General features: G+C 40.3%; 1 protein-coding gene across 2 annotated transcripts; it reads left to right on the top strand.

The window, feature by feature from the left end:
* The first annotated feature begins 252 nt into the window (after positions 1-252).
* On the top strand, positions 253-25,818 carry KNG1 (kininogen 1). Of its 2 annotated transcripts, XM_069558375.1 has the most exons (11): positions 253-782; positions 2,882-2,992; positions 3,984-4,068; positions 7,282-7,454; positions 8,589-8,696; positions 11,838-11,922; positions 13,971-14,143; positions 21,937-22,044; positions 22,162-22,248; positions 23,625-23,702; positions 25,590-25,818. In XM_069558375.1, exons 1-11 carry the CDS (start codon positions 591-593, stop codon positions 25,698-25,700), a joined length of 1,311 nt encoding a protein of 436 aa, XP_069414476.1. In that variant the 5' UTR covers positions 253-590; the 3' UTR covers positions 25,701-25,818. The 2 variants fall into 2 exon arrangements, with proteins under 2 accessions (XP_069414476.1, XP_069414467.1); XM_069558366.1 differs by lacking the exon at positions 25,590-25,818 and having other exon boundaries at positions 273-782; positions 23,625-25,506.
* The last annotated feature ends 83 nt before the right edge of the window (positions 25,819-25,901 follow it).

The raw sequence follows: 25,901 nt of genomic DNA, 5'->3' as shown, positions 1-25,901 counted from the left end.
GATATGGGACACCCCCCCCCACGCCCGCAGCACCCATTATGTCCCTGTGCATGGGTTCTCCAGGCCTGCAATATGACTGCTGGCAGCTTACTTCTCTGCAGCTAGTTATCCTGCAGAGAAATTTTACTGAAAGGTGTCTGCACATTGTACCTACTCTGGCATTGTTGTCACGTGCAGTGACCTTCATAAATGGCTTTGGGAAAGTCACAAGGGAATAACAGAGGTGACTGGTGGGTTTTTTCCTCCTCCTTTATGAGAGTCTGCTCTGATTTGCTAAACAAAGTTGTGCAATCACCGGGAAATGAGCTCTGTGCTCCTACATGTGCCCCAAATGCAAACAAGCAGGCCAACCACCCCAGTGTTGTAATGTTTCAGCCTGAAATCTGCTTGGATAACCCAGCAGGGTCCTTTGTCCTTTTGGAATAGGGCAAATAGTGCATGGCAGCAGGAATCAGCCAGGGTCCCGGAGCACTGAGACAGAGAGAGCAGAGCCCAGAGGAGACAGAGGCTGAAGCTAGTTAAAATCACTGTCTTGGCTCCCAGTTGGCTCCCAATTCCTGGTGAAACTCCTAAAGGGAGACTGTTAAATCATGAAATTAATCACCATCCTTTTCCTTTGCTCCAGGCTGCTACCAAGTTTAACTCAAGAGTCCTCTCAAGAAATCGACTGCAACGACCAGGATGTATTTAAAGCCGTGGACACTGCTCTGAAGAAATATAACAGTGGAAACAAAAGTGGCAACCAGTTTGTACTGTACCGCGTAACCGAGGTCAGCAGAACGGTGAGTGAGCTGTGTTTAACCCTGAGGTCACTTGGGATTTGTGCTGTCACTTGGAGCCCAGGCCTCACTCACCCCCAACCCCACCCCACCCCAACACACGCACCCCAGTCACCAGAGAACTGACAATAAAAAGGAAGCTTTGTGGTTGTTAGTTGCTAAGTCACGTCTGACTCTTTTGCGATCCCATGGACTGTAGCCTGCCAGTCTCCTCTGTCCGTGAAATTTCCCAGGAAAGAATACTGGAGTGGGTTGCCATTTCCTTCTCTAGGGGAATCTTCCTGACCCAGGGGTCAAACCCACATCTCCTGGATTCTTTACCACTGAGCCACCAGGAAAGCCCATTCTTAAAGCAGTACATCTAAGAAATATACAGTCTCATTTGTGTGGAATCTAAAAATTCCATCTCACAAACACCAAAAGTAGAATGGTGATTGCCAGAACTGGGCAGTGGAGGAAATGGGGAAACACTGGTCAAAGGGCACAAATGTCCAGTTATAAGATGACTAGGTACTGAGGATCGAATGCACAGTGCGGTGATTACAGCTATTAAAGCTTTACTGGAAATTTGTTAAAAGATTAAGTGTTCTCACTACAAAAATGAAGGTAACTATGTGAAGTGATGGGTGTGTTAATTAGCTCGTTTGTGGTAATCATTGCACAATGTACATACAACTTTTATTTGTCAGCTAAACCTCAGTTATGCTTGGGGAAAGGGAAGGTTTGTCTAAGAGGAGTCAGCTGTGTTGAACCAAATATCTCTCATGAAATCAGTGTGGCTCATTGCATCAAGGTAGCAGCCATGTTCCAGCTGGGTTTTAGTTTGTTGTTTTTTTAATCACTGATTGACACACACAGGATGGAGACAAAGCCTGACAGCGTGTGTGACTTTAAGAAATACAAATCTTTCAATAGTTTATTTAAATGAATTTCACTATAAAACACTGTGTTTCTGTGATAGCTAAGCAATTGATTACTTTGGTGGAGAAAAAAAAAATGGCTATTTGATACGATAAGGAAAAAGGAAAAAGTCCAGTGGACAGAGGTTTTTTGTTGTTGTTTTCTGAAAATCCAGTCTTTCTGTTTCACAGACTTGTGCACACATGTGAGTCCTAGGGTTCTCTAGCAACAGTTTATTGGTGTTGTCTTTATTAGTTGATATTCATGGCAAATGTGGTTTATTCTAGTTTATTCTAAAATGTCCATAGAATCACTTCATCTTTACTTTGTCATGTGGACACTGCCTATACCATGATCACATAGGTTTTATTAAAATCTGAAACCTGGAAGGAACTTCAGAGTCTATTTTGTTGATGCAAATACTGTGGAGAGAGCACTTTCCAATGAGTCAAGAGACCTGCAATCCCAGGCTGGCTCTGCTTTTCCAAGGTGGGGAGGCTGCCTAAGCCATATGCCACCCACCTGGGGCCTCCCTACTCTCACCTACCAACTGAAAAGCTGGGCAACATCCTCTCTGAGGTCCCAGACTTTGCATCTGGAAGCTCATCTAACTCAGCACCTTTAAACTTTAAAAGGTTTATTTATTATTTCATGACATGCTAGACTAAAGAGCAAAACAATGCAAACAAAAATACTAAAATTACTCATAATTAATCTCACCATCCAGATAACTGCTACTTTTTTTGGAAAGTTTAAAAAGGTGTATGGTTTGTTTTCTAACTGTAAAAATGATAGATGTTAATTTTTAAAAATAGATAATTCAGGAATGTTTGTTTAAAGAGAAAACCGAAAGAGAACTCTACTCCCACCACTGAAAGACACATATTTTAACAGTTTCATTGCATAGTTTTCCAGACTTTAAAAAATCATATATTTATGTATAAATTGGTTTCTACAAAAATAGGCTAATACTTTGGATCTACTTTGTAACTTAAAAATACGTATATTTGTAAATAGTATATTATGAATTTCTTCCAAGCAAATATTTATAAACTTTCAATATTTTTTTAATATTTTAATAAATGTTTTTGCCTTAATTGAATCAAATAGAGGTCAAATATTCATAACTGTACAAGATCTCAAATGATGTGCTATTGGGTCAGTTAGATGAGACCTACCTATCCATGGTTGCTGTTTTTCAGGATAATCCTGACATATTTTATTCCTTGAAGTACCAAATCAAGGAGGGCGACTGTCCTTTTCAAAGTGACAAAACTTGGCAGGACTGTGACTACAAGGACTCTGCACAAGCTGTGAGTGTGTTGACCGTTCCTGAGGCTCCATTTTTCTCTGCCAAGTGTGCTAGACTTGTCCACAGTGCGGGAGATGATTCATATTGCTGGCTGCTTTTATAGGAGGCACATACACCCTCAACGGTGTAGAACAGTCAAATGCTTGATGTCTGTATTCTCACATAGGTAGAAGGGGCATAGAGAAGCCCTCAGCTAAACATGGAGAAAGCTGTCCCACAGGAAGGGGTCTCTAATGACTGACAGGGATATGTGGGCCAGGCCCCAGAGAGGCAACAGATCAATACTTGGCTGAGATCTGGGGCTGGTGAGTGGAGAGTGTGGCTGCTTCAACTGAACAGTCCTGAGTACGAATCCTGCTCTACCTTCCACCAGCTGCAATCAGTGTGCTGCCTTGCAAGGGGCAATCAAATTGACTTCATGATCTTGTTGAAGGAAAAAATGAGACACATTATGCAAACGGTTTTGTTTTAATAACAAGGGGTCTTAACCTAATGCCTACCCTGCCCTGGCACAGCACAGCTGCTGGTTTGCCCATAATGATTGAGGGAGATTGTGATGCTGCCTGCCAGAAACCAAGCCAGTCTGCTCATAATCCAGGGAGCCATTTCTTCAGTGTCAAAACCCTGGCTTCCGGGATGCAGTTTGAACACTGAAATTGAGAAGTTAATCAAGAGGAGAGTTTAGCAGACTGATTCACAGCCATGGTGTGCATCTTGATGAAAGGAAATATCTCCAGGGCTCAAAACAAAGATTCATACTCTAAAATCTCGTCATTTAGAGTGCCTCTCCTCTATCTCATGAATATTGGTGACTTTTAAAAAATAATGATTTGGCTAAAAAATACTTATCCTTGTGTCTCAAAACTCTGCTTAGGAAAAAAAAAATCTTGACAAGATTTTAAAAAGGAAAGCCATATTTAGCAATAGTACTAAGTGGATTTCATCTGAAAGATTAGAATAAATCTTTTTTTTCAATCTTTCTTCCCCCCTAGGCCACAGGAGAGTGCACAGTGACCGTGGCCAAGAGAGGGAATATGAAGTTCTCCGTGGCTACCCAGACCTGCCTGATCACTCCAGGTAGCTGATGTGTTTGCTGGAGCTGCCCTGGGGGGAAATGAACCTTTTCCATATGGTGCCAAAAACTCTTACCTGAGGGCGGCAGTGGCGATACCATTTGAAACCTTGTGGGGGCGCTGGAGGGGTGGAGCGGCAGACTCCTGAGGTGTGCCCAGGCTCATGCCAATCATCCCCTTGGTGTTATCCGTATTCTCTTCCTCAGGAGCTGCGTTGTATTAGGTGTGCAGGAAAGAATGAGAAGACAGAACTGGCCTCAACTGTAGGTAGTGTCCCTAGCATGAGAAAAGCACAGGTTTTGAGTCAGATCTGGCCTGGAATCTTTCAAAGCTCTCACTTTCTTCGTTTTTCCTTACCTGTAAAAGGAGATAACAATAATTTCCACTTTGTACCATTCTTTTGGATGAAGCTAGATGATACATCTGAAGATATAATCATAATAATGTATTAATGAAGTCAAGATAAAAGTAGTAACAATTAACATTTATTGAGCGCTTATTACCAGTCACAGTTCTAACCACTTCATATGCAGTAACATATCTAATCCTCACAACAACTCTATGAGTCAAATAGTAATATCCCAGTTCACAAATGAAGAAACTAAGGCCTACAGCAGGCAAGTATCTTGCCCAAGATCCCACAGCTAGTAATTAGCAGAGTGGTTGGAATAGACCCTTCATAAATGAAATTCCTTTAGATTCTAAGTATGGAGCAGATTATCAGAAGATAACCACTGTTAGCTCCTTCCCTCTTGTGGCAGAGGTGCCAGGTTCAGAAGGATGGACACACCTAGGTGATGTTAGTCGCAAAAGCCATCCTGGAACTGGCCTTTGCTTATAAGTGAGCTCCAGCACAGCATCTTCAGCCACCCTGGTGAACCTCACCGTCGTGGTGACTCTTCTGTTTTAGCCTTAATCATCCATAGCATACCCACAAAAACTACATCCCTTGAGTTCCCAATCTTGCAAGAAGTTGCATTCAAAGAAAGATAGTCCAAAACAGAAATCACAAGTCATTAAAGTTTTCTGATGAGAATAGCTTTTTATTATTCAGGTTAAGAACTCTATATTGTAAGCAGATTTTAACATTATCCAGAGCACAGCACATATGTACCATGAGAGAAAATACTCTCTGCCACACCTTCAGAAATTATTGCTAGGTCCACAGTCCTTTATCTGAATCATTTTTGGCCAGATATGTTTTGGAATTTCAAAATTTTAAATCTTTATTTTAATTTAAAAGTCTCTCTAGAAATTGGGGCAGGGTGGAGTGGAAAATCATTCTGTTACCCAGAAAAACTGAGTTTGCATCTTTCCCTGCTCTTCTCACCCTCAGAAGTTTGCTCCATCTCTTCCCCTACCCTAGTTGGGAGCTGCCCTTGAGGTCAGGCAAACCAGCCTCTGGGCTTTTCTCCATCTGCTCCTTTTATCTTCTGTGTTCATCTATTTTTGTTTGTTTTCACATCAGTAATTTCTCTCATCTTTCTCATGTAATCCCCTCGGGTTTTTTAACTTTGCCTGTTACCCTGATTCAATCTAACTTCTACAAGGAAAGGAGGGGGTAAAGCTATAAATATTTCCCAGTAAGTCTTTTCCTGACACGTTTATGCTAAGAAAGCTGACACACAGTTGCAAAGGGGGTTGTGCTGAGCTGCTGACTGAGGGATCTTACCCCCTTGGATAGTGAGAGCCCCAGGGTCAAGGGACCCAGGACTCCATTACTTCCCCTTTTTGCCACATGTGCTGTCACTGATCAGGGGTGAAGGCTGTCTGTTATGAACACTGGTAATCTAATACAAACTCTCTCCTTTAAAACACATTTTACATTGTTTTATCAAAACACGTTCAGTGGCTGACCATTCTTACAGGAAAAGTGTCCTAAGTCACGCAGTTGTGTCCAGCTCTTTGCGACCCCGTGGACTATAGCCCGCCAGGCTCCTCTGTCCATGGAATTCTCCAGGCAAGAATACTGAGCCATCGGGAAGCCCTAAGGGCTTGCACTCCGTTCTTAATTCCCTTCAGAAGGTCTAGGAAGGCCCCCAGCTGAGTGGAGAAAGTTGTGAATGTGTGCCTCTTCCAGGAGAGGGCGCCATAGCTTACATCAGGGTCGTCAGAGGAGAGGGTGACCCAGGGAGATGGGAATCCAGGCCTACAGAGCACAGCTCAGGCTGCGCACCAGAGGCTTCTCTACTAACTGCTGAGTTCTGTGCTCAATCGTGTCCGACTCTTTGTGGAACTCAGGTCTCCAGCATTGCAGGCGGATTCTTTATCGTCTGAGCCACGAGCCACTAGGGAAGCCCAAGAATACTGGAGTGGAAAGCCTATCCCATCTCCTCGGGAATCTTCCCGACCCAGAGGTCTCCTGCACTGCAGGAGGATTCTTTACCAGCTGAGCTACCAGGGAAGCCCCTGCTTCCCTGCCGACTGCTCAGACCTCAAATCACCCCTCCCTGTCTCCTGCTATAAACTGATAAGATGCGCCCACCCCTTGTCCCACACCTCTGTCCCTGCCTCATCCTGCTTCATCCAGACCCTCTTGTCCCTTCTCCTCAGGCCTCACACCTCGGGTCGTGAGGTTACCTTGACTGCTCTTCACCCTTCTTAGCTCAGTCTCTTTTCCTCAGAAAAGTCTTTCTTGCGCTTACTCTGGGCTCCTGCCTTGCCAAGTTCTTGCTGAATTATATTGAAATCATCCATCTCCAGTTCTATCTCTCCCCCTTGACTTTGTCCAACTCCTTCATGGCAGTGAACATTACTAATGAATTTATGTATCCACACAGCCAGGCTCAGCACAGGACATGTTATAGCAGGTGTGAAATACATGTTTGTTCGGTAGAAAGGGTACAGAATGTATTACACCCCGAGTCCAGCTTCAAGTGGCTTTCATTAACACTGAAAAGTAAATTAAAATACATCTGTAATGTTTTGATTTTTATGAAGAGAGATTCATGTATCACTCTGTAATTTTAAGTGACTTTAAAATAAATTTTAAATAACCATGCACAACAGAACGCATACAAGATGTTCCTAAGCGAATGGTTGGCCTTCCCTCTGACTCAAAGCAGTCTTGGGTTCCCTTTTCTAGTGCTTACTAGGATTTACTGGAAAGTTTGTTATCAAGGCTTTTTATTGACGAATTATCTGACTTATTCAGGGCAATGTATGTGAATATAGGTTTCGCTCCTTAACGCTGCCCTTTTGCCTACTGTTTGTCAAGCTGAGGGCCCCGTGGTGACAGCCCAGTATGACTGCCTTGGCTGTGTGCATCCCATATCTACCACGAGCCCCGACTTGGAGCCTGTTCTGAGACATGCCATCCAACATTTTAACAACAACACCGATCATCCCCACCTCTTTGATCTGAAAGAAGTAAAAAGAGCCCAAAGACAGGTCTGTTCTTTAATTGTTCTCTTGCCATAGTATTGCTAAAATGTGTTAGACCTTTAAGGTTTAGAATTTCTTTACCTAAAATAAATCTTTGGCCAGAGGACAACGTGATTCCACAGGTGGTGGTGAGGAACTCTTCCGTGTTCTCATATGACCAGCTCGGGGAGACAAAGGCTTTCTCCGTAGGCACAGTGATTTGGATGCTGCAGTGTGTAAAGACGGGAAAGGAGGCCAATCAGACTTCCTTCCTGGGAGATTTGTTTTTAATGAATGGGTGGTCAGCTCTGCTGTGCTGTGAAATGGAAAATTCGTTGGTGAAAAAAAAAAGTCATTCTAGCCTTAGGAGTTTAAGAAGACTCTATCATCACCTAGCTATCATGAGGCAAACATGACCCCCCAATATTAAAATGTACCTAAAAAGGTTGGCACAGTTGCTGGGTACCCTCTAAATTATAGTCTCTGTTTCATCAGAGAAAAGAGCAAATACTTGTATTAATAAATCCGGTTTTTCCATTGAAGCCTTTACTGACAGTTAACTGGGCCCCTTGAATTTCAGGCTCTAATTATGGAGGACTCACTTTGGTCAGTAGCATTCCTTGCTTTTAACTGACCTTTAGCTGGCCTTCTGGAGCTTGCCTTCATGCAAGATGCAAGCTCTTCTTGGTTCTGTTCATATCCAGCTATCAGGGTGGGACCCACCTCAGATAAAGCAGGAGAAATCTTACTGCCCGGCCGTCTGGGAGCCTAAGGACCTACTGGTTAAAGCCACTCCAGCTCCCGAGTTTTCTTTATCCATCTAGAAAAGCATTATTAATATTTTACAAAATTTAACAGATCTTTTTTTTTTTCCTGCTGCCCACAGAAGAAATATTGCTGGGTCTTACTTAAGAAAATACAGTAACTCTATCTATAAATTGCTTTTCATTTTCAGATGTATAGCTGTATGTGTGTGTTGTGTTGAAGGGTGTGAGCATCATAAAGTGCTCAATATTAATTTGGTAATGACTTTTGCCTAGTAATAATAATAGTTTGTATTTTTGAGCACTTACCAAATGCCAGATATTATTCTAAGCTCCTTCTAACACTGTGAATAATGTTTAAACTGACCTTTAAATATTCAATCCAAAATTGTTTCAGGTGGTGGCTGGATGGAACTATGAAATTACTTACTCAATTGCACAAACTAATTGTTCCAAGGAGAAATTTCTATTCTTAACTCCAGACTGCAAGTCCCTTTCAAATGGTGTAAGTAGGCAAAAAATCTAATTATAAAGTTCTCAGCCTTTTGTGTCCAGTATTTACAGGTGTGGGAACTCAGCTGTACAGGAAGACTCAGTCACTAAAATTTTAGATGACATTCAACAGTTCCATTTCATGTCCCATTGAGAATCTGAAACTCATGTCACCTGTCAAGCTGCTTACCCAGGGGTCAGAGTCTACACATCTGGCAATAAGCATCTACAGATATATCCAGGGACTAACAATAGCCTGAGACAAAAGATGCCACAGTCAAGTTTGTCTTTTCATGTCTTCATGCTTTCCTATCTCCTTTTCCTTCTGTGTGCTCAACAGCCTGACAAGGCTTCTGAACTCTACCCAGGACAATACTTCCAACTGTCTCTGCTTGTTTTCTCACCCTCCCTCCCCTACTTTTCTCTTTAATAAATACATCCTGGTCTCTCTCCCTTAGTGACCCTTTCTAGGATGATATCTTATTACGGAACCAAAATTATGTTAAAAGAGAGCATCTCAAGGTAGCAGGAGTTAATGCACGTTAAGATGATCAGGCATGAGGTCCTTCCCAGGGGTATATGCACTTTAGCAGAAGGCTGTGCTTTAAGCAAGAGGTGGCTGCAAGTCTGTTTGCCTAGTCATTCTAGGTGATGAGAACTATTAGAAATAGATAGTAGGGATGGTTGCACAATCCTCTAAAATGTCCCTGAATTATACACTTAAAAATGGTTAAGGAGCTTCCCTGGTGGCTCAGTGGTAAAGCCATCTTCCTGCTAATGCAGGAGACATGGGTTCAATCCCTGACCAGGGAATACCCTACATGCCGCAGAGCAGCTAGGCTGGTGTGCCCCAAATACTGAGCCTGTGCTCTAGAGCCCAGGACTTGCAACCACTGAAGCCCAAGCTCCCTAAAGCCTGTACACTGCAACGAGAGAAGCCACTGCAGTGAGAAGCCTGGACAGCAACCAGAGAGTAGCCCCCTCGCTGCAGCTAGAGGAGAGCCCGTACAGCAGCAAGGGCCAAGTACAGCCCAAAATAAATAAATTGGTTTTAAATGGTTAAGGTGGCAAATTGTATATATATTTTACCAGAATTTTTAAAAATAGTTTAAAAAAAAGAGAGAGAGAGAGAAACCCTCTAAAATCATAGGTTCTAGTCGCTGTGTAACTTTGTCAGTTTGAATTGAATCTGGCCTTTTAAGCATCTATAACATCTTCTGTTTTTTATGCTTAGCTTCAAATTGAGGTTATATGGGCCTAAATGTAATCTAGCTTTAATCTTGCTCCATCTGTTTATAAAAGCCCCAGTTAAGTTTTCGCTTTGCCACACAGAAATGCACAGGCTGGTTGAGGTAACAAAGCCAGTCAGATTTTGGTATAATTTTCCTAAGCTTTCACTTCTTCATCTGTAAAATTGTGAAGAATAATAGTATCTATCTCACAGAGTTATTACAGTAATTAAAGAACATAAAATGCAAATGAATTATATTGCCCACAATTGGTAAGATTTAAGGCCTTGCTATTCAAAGTGTGGTCCATAGACCAGCAGCATCAGCAACACCAGGGAGCTTCTTAGAAAAGTAGAATCTCAAGTCCACCTACATCTACTAAATGAGAATCTGTATATTATCAGTAACAAGATTCTCAGGCAATTCATCTGCACATTAAAATTTGAAAAGCAAAGATTTAAGGAGTTTCCTAAGTAGTTCTTAGTCATGTTTTACCTTAGAATCACTAGCCTAGCTTTAAAAAACACCTTTTCCCAAGCCATTCCCCCAGACCTTCTGATTTAATTGGTCTGGGGTCAGATGATCAAAAGTTTCTCAGGTAGACCAAAGGTGCTGGTGATACTGAGAACTTTTGAGTTACCTCCAGTATACTTCTCCCCATCCAAAATTAAGGTATTGTAAGTGTGGTATTTCCTATATCTTTAAAAAACATGACATTTATTATATTCATGTGTGTTCTTTTGTTGGAAATATACATTTATAGGCATCTTCAAGACAATAAGAAAACAAAGGAAAAAAATAATGTTACATCATATATCCAAACACTCAAAGTTATCTGAGTGTATATCCTTCTTATCTATTTTTGGTGGGGAATATGGCCAATTTTGACTGTTTTTGTGTGTGTGTTTTATTAGTTGTAATTACTTTATATGTGACATTTTTTCTATGTCTTCAGAACTCTTGATAAACTTCTTTTTAAATAACTTTTAATATCCCAGTGAAGATACCATAGATTGCTTTTTAAATTACTTTCCTATTTTTGGTCCTGTGTTCAAAAGCAACAAAATATGTTGTTTCTGTTTTTATTATAATTAATACCTCAACTAATGTCTTTTAGAATAAAGCTATTTCTGTGTTTTGGGTGGTGATGCAGTTGGTAAAGAATCTGCCTGCCAATGCAGGAGACACAAGAGACACAGATTCCATCCCTGGGTCGGGAAGATCCCCTGGAGCAGGAAATGGCAACCCACTCCAGTATTCTTGCCTGGAGAATCCCATGGACAGAGGAGTCTGGCAGGCTACGGTCCATGGGATCACAAAGAGTCAGACATGACTGAGTGACTTAACCCTTGCTTCATATGGCTTTGCTTGTCCTTTATGTTTATTTTACTCTATTAAAATTTTGAATTTTTTTTATTTTTTGGTTGTGCTACCCAGCCTGTAGTGTCTTAGTTCCTCAACCAGGAATCAAACCCATGCCTCCTGAAGTGGAAGCATGGGGACTTAACTACTAGACCACCACAGAAAGTCCCTTGCCATTATGTTTAATCTTTCATTATATTTTTTATTATATGCTATTATTCTTGAAGATGGAGTACCTTGACTTTGGTTTTAACTTAATCTGAAAGTCTTTGTCTTGCTAAAAGAAAATGTTACCCACTCACTTGTATAGCTACTATTTCTACATTAGGTATTCTTGTCATCTTATTTCATGTCTCTGTGTGTTTGTGTGTGTATTTGTTGGTGGTGATGCTACTTTTTCATTGTTTCTTTTTTTTGTCTTTTGCATATAGACTATGTTTTGCTTTGTTTTTCTCTATACAATAATTTGCAGAGTCAACATCCTATTTTTAATTTTACTAGTCATTTAAAGATTCTTAAAAACGTTTTTAATTTATGCTCTTATATGCTTAAAAAAAAAACAGGATATTGGTGAATGTTCAGATAAGGCATATGTGGATCTCCAGCTAAGAATTGCTTCCTTCTTGCAGAAATGTGACCTTTATCCAGGTAAGGGATAATGTGTGTTGGTGTTCACGCTGGTCCCAGACAACTGGCTGGGTCTTTCCATAGCTATTGTGCTTTGGTTCCCATGATAAAGTCTACATGACCCACAGACCTTACTAGGAACACTGGGTCCCATCCCTGCCCTGCTGTGCTACAGCAAGTACACCTGAGACTGCTCAGCAAGTGGCCAAAGAGAACACAGTGACAGAAGGAAAAATTTATGTTTTCTGGGCAAAGCTGCCCTTCGATTACGTCAGCTGGTCTTTCTTGTGTACCAGCTTTCTCTGCATCAGATATTGTGAACTGGGGAAGCTGTATCTCATTTTTAAATAATCAGAATAAGATCTTTTCAATTATAGGTTTTTTCCCTTTGCATCTTATAATATGCGGAAAGGGTGATAGTGCACATTTAAGGTCAAGTTAGTATTTCTTATACCAGTCAGCTCAGTCATGTCGGATGCTCTGTGACCCCATGGACTGCAGCATGCCAGGCTTCCCTGTCCATCACCAACTCCCGGAGCTTACTCAAATTCATGTCCATAGTGTCAGTGATGCCATCCAACCATCTCATCCTCTGTCGTCCCTTTCTCCTCCCATCCTCGATCTTTCCCAGCATCAGGGTCTTTTCAAATGAGTCAGTTCTTCGCATCCGGTGGCCAAAGTATTGGAGTTTCAGCTTCAGCATCAATTCTTCTAATGAATATTCAGAACTGATTTCCTTTAGGATGGACTGGTTGGATCTCCATGCAGTCCAAGAGACTCTCAAGAGTCTTCTCCACCACCACAGTTCAAAAGCATCGGTTCTTTGGCGCTCAGCTTTCTTTTTAGTCCAGCTCTCACATCCATACATGACTACTGGAAAAACTATAGCATTGACTAGATGAACCTTTGTTGGCTAAGTCTCTGCTTTTTAATATGTTGTTTAGGTTGGCCATAACTTTTCTTCCAAGGAGTAAGCGTCTTTTAATTGGCTGCTGTCACCATCTGCAGTGATTTTGGAGCCCCCCAAAATAAAGTCAGTCACTGTTTCCACTGTTTCCCCATCTATTTGCCATGAAGTGATGGGACCAGATGCCATGATCTTCGTTTTCTGAATGTTGAGCTTTAAGCCAACTTTTTCACTCTCCTCTTTCACTTTCATCAAGAGGCTCTTTAGTTCTTCTTCGCTTTCTGCCATAAGGGTGGTGTTATCTGCATATCTGAGGTTACTGGTATTTCTCCTGGCAATCTTTATTCCAGCTTGTGTTTCATCCAGCCCAGCATTTCTATGATGTACTCTGCATATAAGTTAAATAAGCAGGGTGACAACATACAGCCTTGACATACTCCTTTCCTGATTTGGAACCAGTCTGTCGTTCCATGTCCATTTTTAACTGTTCATGGCTTGACCTGCACACAGATTTCTCAAGAGGCAGGTCAAGTGGTCTGGTATTCCCACCTCTTGAAGAATCTTCCACATTTGGTTGTGATTCACAGTCAAAGGCTTTGAGATAGTCAATAAAGCAGAAATGGGTGTTTTTCTGGAACTCTCTTGCTTTTTCGATGATCCAGTGGATGTTGGCAATTTGATCTCTGGTTCCTCTGTCTTTTTAAAATCCAGCTTGAACATCTGGACTCATCTTGAATATTCTTATACCAAGAGTTGGCTTTTCTCATACTTGGAAGATAGTTGTGTACATTGCACAATATGAAGCATTGCTGAAGTTTCCTGCTCACCAGAATCACAGGATTTAACATTTTCCCACTAGAAAATCATTCCTTTATGTTAAACATTGCTTTTTACAGTTTCCATCAAAAATGCAAAAACTTTAGAAAAGGGCAGCATATTGATTGAGTCACCTTCTGATTGAAAGTTTCCCTAAACACACTTGGCTTTTAGAAGAGGAAAAGAGGAGAGATAGGCAGTTGGAGGTCTGACAGACCACCTCCACTGCTGGATCTTGGGCTGCCACGTGGCCCTCTGTCAGAGGATGCTGGATCCCATGTGGAAAAGGTACTAGGCTAGATTGCTACTTCAGGGCACACACTGACGTGAAATCTGCCTCTTTCAGGGGAGGATTTTGTACAACCACCCACCAAGCTTTGTGTTGGCTGCCCCAAACCTATACCTGTTGACAGTCCAGAACTGGAGGAGCCTCTGAACCATTCCATTGCAAAGCTTAATGCAGAGAATAATGGAACCTTCTATTTCAAGATTGACACTGTGAAAAAAGCAACAGTACAGGTCTGTAAATTATAGTGATAGTCTGTAAATTATAGTGATTGCAAATTGTTTACTAATGTTGCCACTGATCTTGGCTCTGGATTGGGAAACAGTATACCTCACAAATGGAATTTGGTAGACTTGAATTTCAAGTCCCAACCTCACAGCATGCTTGATGTGTGATCTTGGACAAGTCATTTAAAGCACTGTCTCCATTTTCTAGCCATAAAGGACTATAGTAAGTGTTAGTTGCTCAGTAGTGCCTGACTCTTTGTGACCCCATGGACTGCAGCCCTCCAGGCTCCTCTGTCCATGAGATTTTCCAAGGAAGGATATTGGAGTGGGTTGCCATTTCCTTCTCCAGGGGATCTTTCCAACCCAGGGATTGAACCCGGGTCTCCTGCCCTGCAGGCAGTTTCTTTACTGACTGAGATACAAGGGAAGCCCATAAAGGACTATAGGAAGGGTCAAAAAAATAACATATGTCAATCACTTCTCAAAATCTAAAGTGACATATAAGTACTAGCAACTTGTATAATTAAGAAAATTGAGAGCTGGGAAAAACAAGACTTATCCTCTGCCTCTGTAGACCCATCTCTCATTATAACATCACTCAGTGCCTTGGGCTCAGCCACATCAGCCAGTCATTGCCCAAACTTTCTTTGCATGCTCATCTCTGTCTCATTTTTTCCCTGCCTGCGGTGCCTTCCCCTCTACAATTGTACCTTCTAGAAATTCATCTCTCCTTCCATGCCTGTCAGTAGAGGTGAAGGAGTATCCTTGTTTGGAGGTCAGAGGGCCTAGCTCTGCAACAGCATCTGCCACTCACATTCTGGGTGACCCTGGGCAGTTATTCAGACTCATGAAACCTTTGTGGCTGGATCAGAAAAGCCCAAATCCCTTCAAACTCCAACAGCATATGACCAATGTATTTATGGACAGATTCCTATTATGGAACCTCAGAACTGGCTTTCCTAAATACAAGCTAAAGAAAAGTCATCGAAAGGAGCCAAACTGGGAATTCCCTAGCAGTCTAGTGGTTAGGACTTCACACTGTCACTACTGAGGGCATGGTTCAAACTCTGGTCAGGGAACTAAGATCCCACAAGCTGTGCAACATGACCAAAGGGATAAAACTACTATAGCAAACATACATGATTTTTATAGGCTTCCCTGATGGCTGAGATGATAAAGAATCTGCCTGAAATGCTGGAGACCTAGGTTCAATCCCTGGGTTGGGAAAGTCCCCTGGAGAAGGGAATGGCAACCCACTCTAGTATTCTTGCCTGGAGAATTCCATGGACAGAGGAGCCTGGCGGGCTACAGTCCATGGGGTGGCAAAAAGTCAGACATGACTAAGCGGTTAACACACACAAAATATGATTTTTATAGTCTACAAAGAAAATCTCACTTTAAAAGTTCATAATTCTGGCTTATTAATTGAATTTCTAGAAATATAAAATAGAAAAGTCTTTAAATACAATAATATTCGTTGCAGCTTTAACTGTAAAAGCAAAAAATAAAATGGTAAACTCTCAAAATGATCAATAATATAGAAATGATCAAATTGTATCTAGCATATCCTTACAATGCAGTATAAAGCAGCAATTTTAAACCATCTTTGTGAGGAGTTCTTGATGTAGAAAATGCTTGTGTTATACTATGCAAAAAGAGGCCATAAAATTGAATAAACATTCTGTTCTCGATCATGTTATTAAAAAGTACAGAAAAAAGTACTGAAAAGAAATGTCTCAGATTATTCATAGCTTTTAGCTGATATCACAGTGGGCTGTTTATTGTAATCTTCCTTATTTCCTGTATTAGTTTTATATGCTGGTGGGGAGGAAGACCTGAACCGTATTAAAATAAATCAAAACTGACACTATGATTTCTCTCCTACTCAGACACTTATTTCTGGATGCCATATCCTCTCCCTGATTTCACTAGCACATAACCCATGTTAGACTTACTTGAAAGGAGTACCAATTCATGCTGCTCTTATCTTTGTCAGCTTTTCTTCTCACTCTGTTTTTCTGTAAAATTCCCTTATTCTTACTGATGCAGGAACAGTCCAGTACTCCACCACATAATGCATGTCAAAGAGTTGCTGTCAGGAGAGAACCACTCATTCTCAATGTGTATATCTAGTCCTCTTGGTAGTCCCAGTTCTTTCTGTAAATTAGTCAACATACTAGAATGGATGTGTTTATGCTAAGGGTCCAAGGAAAGCCACAATAGAATAAGCTACATCCCTTTACTTGCTAAACTAATCTGGAATATTGTGAGAATTTCAAATTTACTTTTAAGAGGTGACTCTTTACTTATTTTTGCATTTAAAGAGAGCGATTTGGTCACTCAAGGCAGCCCTAGTGGAAGCTGCTGATTTATTGGAAATCAGCTTACCATAATGAATTTGCAATAGCCAGTCTCTTAGTGACCCATTTGCCAAATTGCTAATTTGTTTTACAATTTTAGTCTTGCCTTGGCTTTGCATGTTTAGTCCTATTTGGGTACATGTCCATTCCAGGTTGGTTTCATATTTCAGATACCAAACATTTCATAAATCCTTTGTTTCCTCATGTGAATGGTTGTGATTTCTGTCATATACCGTTCATTTTGCCCTATCCCCATGGCTGCTGTCAATGTTCTTCCCTGCCTCTGCTCAGATAAATACACTTCAAGGATCTATGGGTGCACATTCAGGAATTTTCCTTTGACAAAAAGTCCTAGAAAGGTCAAGGAATATGTAGATGTTTAAGATTTATGATACAAATTGACAGATCATCAAATGATTTGCAATTATGTCAATTTTCATTCACACCATGTGGATGTAAGACACTGGCTGATGGTCTTGACTTGACCTATTCAAATACTACCAGCAGTGACTGAGATTCCACGTTTCCCGCACCTGACCAGATGTCATCTCTGTTTTTTATCCTTGACAAGATGCAAGGTTAAACATGATATTCTATAGTTTTTTAAATGTGCTTATCCTTGGTTATTAATGAAGGTCAACTTGTTCAGGAGTAATGATCTTTTTTTAATATAAATTTATTTATTTTAACTGGAGGTTAATTACTTTACAATATTGTATTGGTTTTGCCATACATCAACATGTATCCACCACAGGTATACACATGTTCCCCATCCTGAACCCCCCTCCCTCCTCCCTCCCCATACCATCTCTCTGGGTCGTCTCAGTGTACCAGCCCCAAGCATCCAGTATCATGCATTGAACCTGGACTGGCGACTCATTTCATATATGATATTATACATGTTTCAATGCCATTCTCCCAAATCATCCCACCCTCTCCCTCTCCCAGAGTCCAAAAGACTGTTCTATACATCTGTGTCTCTTTTGCTGTCTCGCATACAGGGTTATCGTTACCATCTTTATAAATTGCATATGTATGCGTTAGTATACTGTATTGGTGTTTTTCTTTCTGGCTTACTTCACTCTGTATAATAGGCTCCAATTTCATCCACCTCATTAGAACTGATTCAAATGTATTCTTTTTAACAGCTAAGTAATACTCCATTGTGTATATGTACCACAGCTTTATCCATTCGTCTGCTGATGGACATCTAGGTTGCTTCCATGTCCTGGCTATTATAAACAGTGCTGCAATGAACATTGGGGTACACGTGTCTCTTTCAATTCTGGTTTCCTCTGTGTGTGTGCCCAGCAGTGGGATTGCTGGGTCATAAGGCAGTTCTATTTCCAGTTTTTTTAAGGAATCTCCACACTGTTCTCCAATGTGGCTGTACTAGTTTGCATTCCCACCAACAGTATAAAAGGGTTCCCTTTTCTCCACACCCTCTTCAGCATTTATTGCTTGTAGACTTTTGGATTGCAGCCATTCTGACTGGCATGAAATGGTACCTCATTGTGGTTTTGATTTGCATTTCTCTGATAATGAGTGATGTTGAGCATCTTTTCATGTGTTTGTTAGCCATCTGTATGTCTTCTTTGGAGAAATGTCTATTTAGTTCTTTGGCCCATTTTTTGATTGGGTCGTTTATTTTTCTGGAATTGAGCTGTATGAGTTGCTTGTATATTTTTGAGATTAGTTGTTTGTCAGTTGCTTCATTTGCTATTATTTTCTCCCACTCAGAAGGCTGTCTTTTCACCTTGCTTATAGTTTCCTTTGTTGTGCAGAAGGTTTTAAGTTTAATTACGTCCCATTTGTTTATTTTTGCTTTTATTTCCAGTATCCTGGGAGGTCGGTCATAGAGGATCCTGCTGTGATGTATGTCAGAGAGTGTTTTGCCTATGTTCTCCACTAGGGGTTTTATAGTTTCTGGCCTTACGTTTAGATCTTTAATCCATTTTGAGTTTATTTTTGTGTATGGTGTTAGAAAGTGTTCTAGTTTCATTCTTTTACAAGTGGTTGACAAGTTTTCCCAGCACCACTTGTTAAAGAGATTGTCTTTACTCCATTGTATATTCTTGCCTCCTTTGTCAAAGATAAGGTGTCCATAGGTGTGTGGACTTATCTCTGGGCTTTCTATTTTGTTCCATTGATCTATATTTCTGTCTTTGTGCCAGTACCATACTGTCTTGATGACTGTGGCTTTGTAGTAGAGCCTGAAGTCAGGCAGGTTGATTCCTCCAGTTCCATTCTTCCTTCTCAAGATTGCTTTGGCTATTCGAGGTTTTTTGTATTTCCCTACAAATTGTGAAATTATTTGTTCTAGCTCTGTGAAAAATACCATTGGTAGCTTGATAAGGATTGCATTGAATCTATACATTGCTTTGGGTAGTATATTCATTTTCACTATATTGATTCTTCTGATCCATGAACATGGTATATTTCTCCATCTATTAGTGTCCTCTTTTATTTCTTTCACCAGTGTTTTATAGTTTTCTATATATAGGTCTTTAGTTTCTTTAGGTAGATATATTCCTAAGTACTTTATTCTTTTCATTGCAATAGTGAATGGAATTGTTTCCTTAATTTCTCTATTTTCTCATTATAGTAATTATCTTTTTAACTTCTCCAAAAGAGCTGGTTATGTCTTTGGTTCATTTCCTTAGTGTTGGGCTTTCTGTGTATAAGAATACTGACCCTACATCATATTTTTTCCAGTTTACCTTTTTACCTTATTCACTATGACATTTGAGAGTCAGTTTTCATTTTTGTCTAGTTAGATTTTGACATTTTCCCCCTTCCTTTAGGTTCTTTCCTCTGCTTTTCATCTATGAAAGGCCTCATCATCCTAAGAACTGATGAATGTTTTTTATACCTTTCTAGCTTATTTAGTTTAAATGTTTTAGGCATTGGAATTTACATTACTAAGTAGTATTCTATACTTTAAAAACAAAACTTGGACAGGATAGACTTAAGCAGGGAAGACTTCTGATAAGAACAGCAATATAGATGCAATTTTGAGGTTCTTGAACACAAGATATTACTGCTGCTGCTAAGTCGCTTCAGTCGTGTCCGACTCTGTGCAATTCTATAGACGTCAGCCCACCAGGCTCCCCCGTCCCTGGGATCCTCCAGGAAAGAACACTGGAGTGGGTTGCCATGACCAGGTCTACTTTATTCCTCCCCTCTGCACCCTGAATAGAATTGAGCCAACAGCTGTGAGTTTTGTCATATATTGTCAACTTTCCTAGGCAACATCATATTAATCAACTGTGGCTCAGAGTTAAAGAGTCCACCTGCAGTGCAGGAGACTGGGGTTCAATCCCTGGGCCAGGAAGATCCCCTGGAGAAGGAAATGGTAACCCACCAATATTCTTGCCTGGGAAATCCCATGGACAGAGGAGTCTGGTGGGCTACAATCCATGGGGTTTCAATAGAACTGGACACAACTGAGTGACTAAATAACAACAACAATGTCAGAAAACTGGATTAAAGTATACTCTCAAACTAAGCAACGAAATTCATGATCACCAATGGATATACTCTAAAACACTTTTTGGACTTCCCTGGCCAGCTTATACACGTCTGGAGTTTTACAAGTTATCAAATTTGTCTTATAAATTTTACTGTGCTTACCTAGAAAACGATGCCAGAGAAGGTAGAGGAGTAGTTTAGCTCTTCCTGTTCTCTGCTCTCCTCATCCTCCTCCCATTGTAATTCCTCCATGCTTTTCAAAAAACACAAAGAAAAAGGGAAGACTTATGTTATGGAATTATACTATCACTCCATAACTTAATTTTTTCAATAATGGTCAACCTTCCAGCAAACAGGTATGTATAATATATTCTTTTTGATAACTATATAATATTATGCATATACACATTTAAATCCTAGAATGAAATGCTGAATAACTTAGCCTGAAAATTGAACCACGTTAACTACCTTTTAAATTTATATATATATAATTTTAAAACATTTTATAAAGTATATTTTTCAAGTATATAAAGGCTGTAAGCTTTTTAAAAAAAAAACTGTGCTTGCAATTTTGTTGAAGTCAGTGTATTGGCAAAAACCACACAATGACTTTTACTTTTTAAGTAAATACAGTACACGTATTCTAGACCAAAAAGAAAAAAATTAGGCCACAAATATTAACAGAAGGCAGTATTTATAATGATTAAAACTTGCTAGAGCTTAAAATAGTTTCTTAATATTAAAAAAAAAAACCCTCAGAGAAGCAAGCTAGAAATCCAAAGAACTTTGCTAATCACATAATTTAATCCACATAATTTCTATAGCAGTTCAGTTCAGTTCAGTTCAGTCGCTTAGTCGTGTCTGACTCTTTGCGACCCCATGAATTGCAGCACGCCAGGACTCCCTGTCCATCACCAACTCCTGGAGTTCACTCAAACTCACATCCATCGAGTCGGTGATGCCATCCAGCCATCTCATCCTCTGTTGTCCCCTTCTCCTCCTGCCCCCAATCCCTCCCAGCATCAGAGTCTTTTCCAATGAGCCAACTCTTCGCATGAGGTGGCCAAAGTATTGGAGTTTCAGCTTTAGCATCATTCCTTCCAAAGAACACCCAGGTCTGATCTCCTTTAGAATGGACTGGTTGGATCTCCTTGCAGTCCAAGGGACTCTCAAGTGTCTTCTCCAACACCACAGTTCAAAAGCATCAATTCTTCAGCACTCAGCTTTTTTCACAGTCCAACTCTCACATCCATACATGACTACTGGAAAAACCATAGCCTTGACTAGACGGACCTTTGTTGTCAAAGTAATGTCTCTGCTTTTGAATATGCTATCTAGGTTGGTCATAACTTTCCTTCCAAGGAGTAAGCGTCTTTAAATTTCATGGCTGCAATCACCATCTGCAGTGATTTTGGAGCCCCCCAAAATAAAGTCTGACACTGTTTCCACTGTTTCCCCATCTATTTGCCATGAAGTGATGGGACCAGATGCCATGATTTTAGTTTTCTGAATGTTGAGCTTTAAGCCAGCTTTTTCACTCTCCTCTTTCACTTTCATCAAGAGGCTTTTCTCTGATTCAAGCTTTGGTAGAACAAAAAGGTGTGTTTAAAGGAAATATTTAAGTTTTCTTCTTACTTGTCCTAGATTCTACATATTATGACTTGAGCCTTTGAATTTCTGGTGAATCTTGCAGTTGCTGAACAATAAAACTCAGGAAAATAGAAAAATTAAAATTATAGCATTGTTTTCTTTTCCCATTTAAAAAAGGAAATAAGCCCAATTGCCAAATATTTTAATGTGCATACAAGGTTTTGTTATCAAATATTTGTACATTTTGAGGGTAACTCTCCTTCGTTCAGTACATAATTAAAATATCAAGATTCTCCCCTAAAAGCCCTTATGATAAAAATGTATGATTTATTACACAGCATTAATTAAGCTCCTATTTTGTGCTAATTCACTTTCCAGGTGGTAGCTGGAAAAAAGTATTCTATTGTGTTCATAGCAAGGGAAACCACATGTTCTAAGGGAAGTAATGAAGAGCTGACCAAGAGTTGTGAGATCAATAAACATGGTGTGAGTATAATGCAGCTGTCTTACTGATTCCCTGGAAATCTGTATGATGTTTTATGCTTATATATGTATCCCATGAATAACACTGTTTTCTCTTTTGGCTTCAATTTTCATGGATAGCTAATTCTAAACTGTGATGCTGATGTTTATGTGGTGCCTTGGGAGGAAAAAGTTTACCCTACTGTCAACTGTCAATCACCTGGACGGGTATGATTCTAATTGCAGTTGGTTTGGGTTAGCTATGCTCATTCTGAAAATCATATTTGGAGGTTGAAAATGAACCCCTATTTACATGAATTGGAGAGGACTATCTTTTTTAAATGGGGAGAACACACATTTCTGTGCTGATCTCTCTTCTTATGGCTAGAAAGGGAGAGCAGCTGTCCCCTTAATCACTTCTCCGACAAGGCCAGTGTCCCGTGAGATCACAGGTTCTCTTAAGGAAGCACATCCAAGGAGCTTGGGAAAAATACAGGTCGCACACCCCACTCTACATTTCCTGAATCAAAAGCTATATTTTAACACAGTCCCCAGGAAAGTGATACCCATATGCAAGTTTGAGAAGCATTAGGTCGCATCATTTTTTTACTTCTTAGAAGAACCCTGGGAGGTAAGTAGTACTTTCCCTACTTTCAAGATTGAGACACTAAAAATTACAAAGATGCTAAAGTCCTAAAGTGGATAATAACTTCATCAAGTGCTTCCTCCATCTTAGACCCTGTACTGAGGACTTGACATTGAGACATATTTTTCTCCTGACAACCCTACGAGGCAGGTGATTTTATCATTCCTATTTTACATACAAGGAAAATGAAGCTAGTGGTGTTCAGATACAAATCTAGGTAAAATCAGAGCCTACTCTGTTCACCATCATACTGAGAACTACTAGGCGCTGGCTTGTTTGACCTCAAAGACCATGCTCTTTGAATCACCAAACACTGCCTCCAGCCACCACATTCTCACAGGTAGTAAGTGTGTAGGTAGAAATGACCCACAAATCCATAGCTTCAATACAAGTTGCCTCTGCTCCCTTTATTCTGCATTTAGGTTTTTGCCATATGTAGGTATGTATATAGTTTAATACAAACATTATACAAAGGCTGTGTTTCAAGCTTGTGAACATATATATCCTGTGTTTCAATTCAATGGAGTGACTGTGGATATATGCTGCTTATATATTCCATTCTTAAAACCAGTTAAGATCTTTTTGGATAAAAAGCAGTAATGTGCTAATAGAAATAGTATCAATTAATAAATAATGTGCCATGACTTATAGAATCACAGGCTTAGAGAGTACCCTAAAGATTATGTAGTTAACCATCCAGTTTTTCCTGATTAAAAACTCTATTTTAGAGTATTATTAGGAACAAGAATCAATATCTCTAAATTATTAAGTCAATCAAAAGAGGAAAAAATTATTCATTTTCATCCTTTATGGAGTATTAATGTATATAGCACTTAAAATCTGGCAAAGACATTCCCCATCGTAAACTGAGATAACATTGTCAGGCCCCCATCCCTTCTTTCTTCTTTGATAGTGTGGTTTTCACAGTAATGCATTCATTTTAATATTTCCTGTTTAGACCTTACTCATGAAAAGGCCTCCGGGTTTTTCACCTTTCCGATCAGTACAAGTGATGAAACCTGAAGAAAAAACAACTGTAAGTCTACCCCACTCTACCATGTCACCTGTACAAGATGAAGAGCAGGATTCAGGAAAAGAACAAGGACCCACTCATGGGCATGGCTGGGACCATGAAAAGCAAATAAAATTACATGGTCTTGGCCCTGGCCATAAACATGAGCATGAGCAAGGTCATGGGCGCCATAGGGGTCATGGTCTTGGCCATGGACATAAGCATGGTCTTGGCCATGGACATAAGCATGGTCATGGCCACGGAAAACATAAAAACAAAGGAAAAAACCATGGAAAGCAGTATGATTGGAGGACACACTATTTGGCAAGTTCTTATGAAGATAGCACTACATCCTCTGCACAGATGCGAGAGAAGACAGAGGAGACAACACTCCCTTCCCCAGCCCAGCCAGGTGTAGCCGTGACCTTTCCTGGCTTTCAGGACTCAGATCTCATTGCAACTGTGATGCCTAATACACTACCACCTCCCACAGAGAGTGATGATGACTGGATCCCTGACATCCAGATAGAGCCAAATAGCCTTGCATTTAAATTGATTTCGGATTTTCCAGAAACAACCTCCCCCAAATGTCCTGGTCGCCCCTGGAAGCCAGTTAATGGAGTGAATCCAACTGTGGAAATGGAAGAGTCTCATGATTTTGACCTCATTGATGCTCTTTCTTAATTTAGGCAGCCAGGGTTATTTCTTTAACATCTGATCAACCCCTGTCCCCATTGTCCAAAGATCCTCATATAATACACTAAAACCCATGAACATTCAGAACAGCCTAGAGAGAAATAAATGGTGAGACTCCCCATGGGAACAACATCAATCTCTATGGATGACATAAAACTTTGTGCAGAATTCTAACTCCTTTCTGAGCTCTCCTCCCAAGTTTTCTTAACTAGCACAGAAAATGGACAAACTAATATACTGTGGCCTACTGCAGTTGCTTTTCTGATAATGAATGTGTACCTTAAAATGTACATCATCAATTTTCATACAAAGATTCTTGACATTTTGAATAAACTGTAACATCTGGTCCATATGTGGCAATAAGAGAAGTTAAGAGACTGAATGCTGAACTTCTTAATGGAGGAAAAAAAATAATAAAAACCTCCAGAGGTCAAAGAGGAACAAGAGAGAAAGACAGATTGGCCAAAGGGAGGACAGAGAAAATAAATTGACTTTCTGTTTCCAAAATGGGCTAGTAATCTCAAACAGTTACTCCCATGTGACAAAACTATGCTGATAATTCTCTTTCTGGGTGAGAGTGTTTCTTGTAAGTCAGTAATTTCTGTTTACTCATTAACTATGCTTTGCAATAGGGCTTTCAAATAGGAGTTTTCTGTTTGTATGTTGCCAGCTTTAGAGTGAGTAACCCTTACTGTTCAATAGCTCTGAGTTTAATGATAAGGATGGAAGGCAGAAGTAATACAAAGGCTGGCCTGCTTGAGGAAATCTTTTTTTAATAATTGATAAGGGAATATCATGAGATGTGATGCAAATTTTGTTCAGAGATTTTATGAGAAATTCTTTCTAGCCTTTATACTTGCATTTTCTTTTGCTATAACATTGAAGTATATGGACTTTTGCAGGAAAGAATAATATGATTATCTTTAATTTACTGATAATGTGAGGGAGGCATGTCTTTCACAACCCCTGCTGTGCTTTTGCCTAGGGAAATAGGGCTTTGTATACCTACACTCACCTGCGGATGCACGTCACTGTTTCTTCAATTTATTGGATGCATTTGAGCCACTGAGTTTTTATTTCATTCCAAATATTATCTGTACTTGCAAATAAAGTACCAGTGATCTCAGGAAAAGGTCTCATCTTGTCAATTAGTGGCTTCACCTTCCTCTCTTTGAACGATAACCTCAGATTAACAGAGTTTTACTATACTTACAGAGGCACGTAAGGTCCTGCGAGTACAAGGGCCGACCTCAAGAGGCAGGGGCAGAGCCAGCACCTCAGGGTGAGGTCAATTTACCGGCAGAATCTCCACGGTTGGCACAATAGACCCGACAACCTCTGTCAGCAGCCCTGCGTGGAAGGACAAGAAGATGGGGTAGAATTTAAATAGAGAAGAATGTCATTTTATCCCTCTGTGACTGAGTGAAATAAAGTTCCATCCTTATGTTCCCCTCCTGGTTAATTCACGCTGGTCTCCTTTCAGTCACAACCAACCTGCAGCCAAGTCAAGATGATCAGAGAGCCAGC

The sequence above is a fragment of the Ovis canadensis genome, chromosome 1 (assembly GCF_042477335.2).
Source record: "Ovis canadensis isolate MfBH-ARS-UI-01 breed Bighorn chromosome 1, ARS-UI_OviCan_v2, whole genome shotgun sequence".
Taxonomy (NCBI): Eukaryota; Metazoa; Chordata; class Mammalia; order Artiodactyla; family Bovidae; genus Ovis; species Ovis canadensis.
Note: the sequence above shows the minus strand (reverse complement) of the source record. Positions and strands in the feature narration are given on the sequence as shown.

Coding starts and splice junctions, on each gene's coding strand:
- KNG1 (XM_069558366.1), top strand. CDS start 591: ATGAAATTAATCACCATCCTTTTCCTTTGCTCCAGGCTGCTACCAAGT. Junction 783..2,881: donor TAACCGAGGTCAGCAGAACG/GTGAGTGAGCTG, acceptor GCTGTTTTTCAG/GATAATCCTGACATATTTTA. Junction 7,455..8,588: donor TAAAAAGAGCCCAAAGACAG/GTCTGTTCTTTA, acceptor AAATTGTTTCAG/GTGGTGGCTGGATGGAACTA.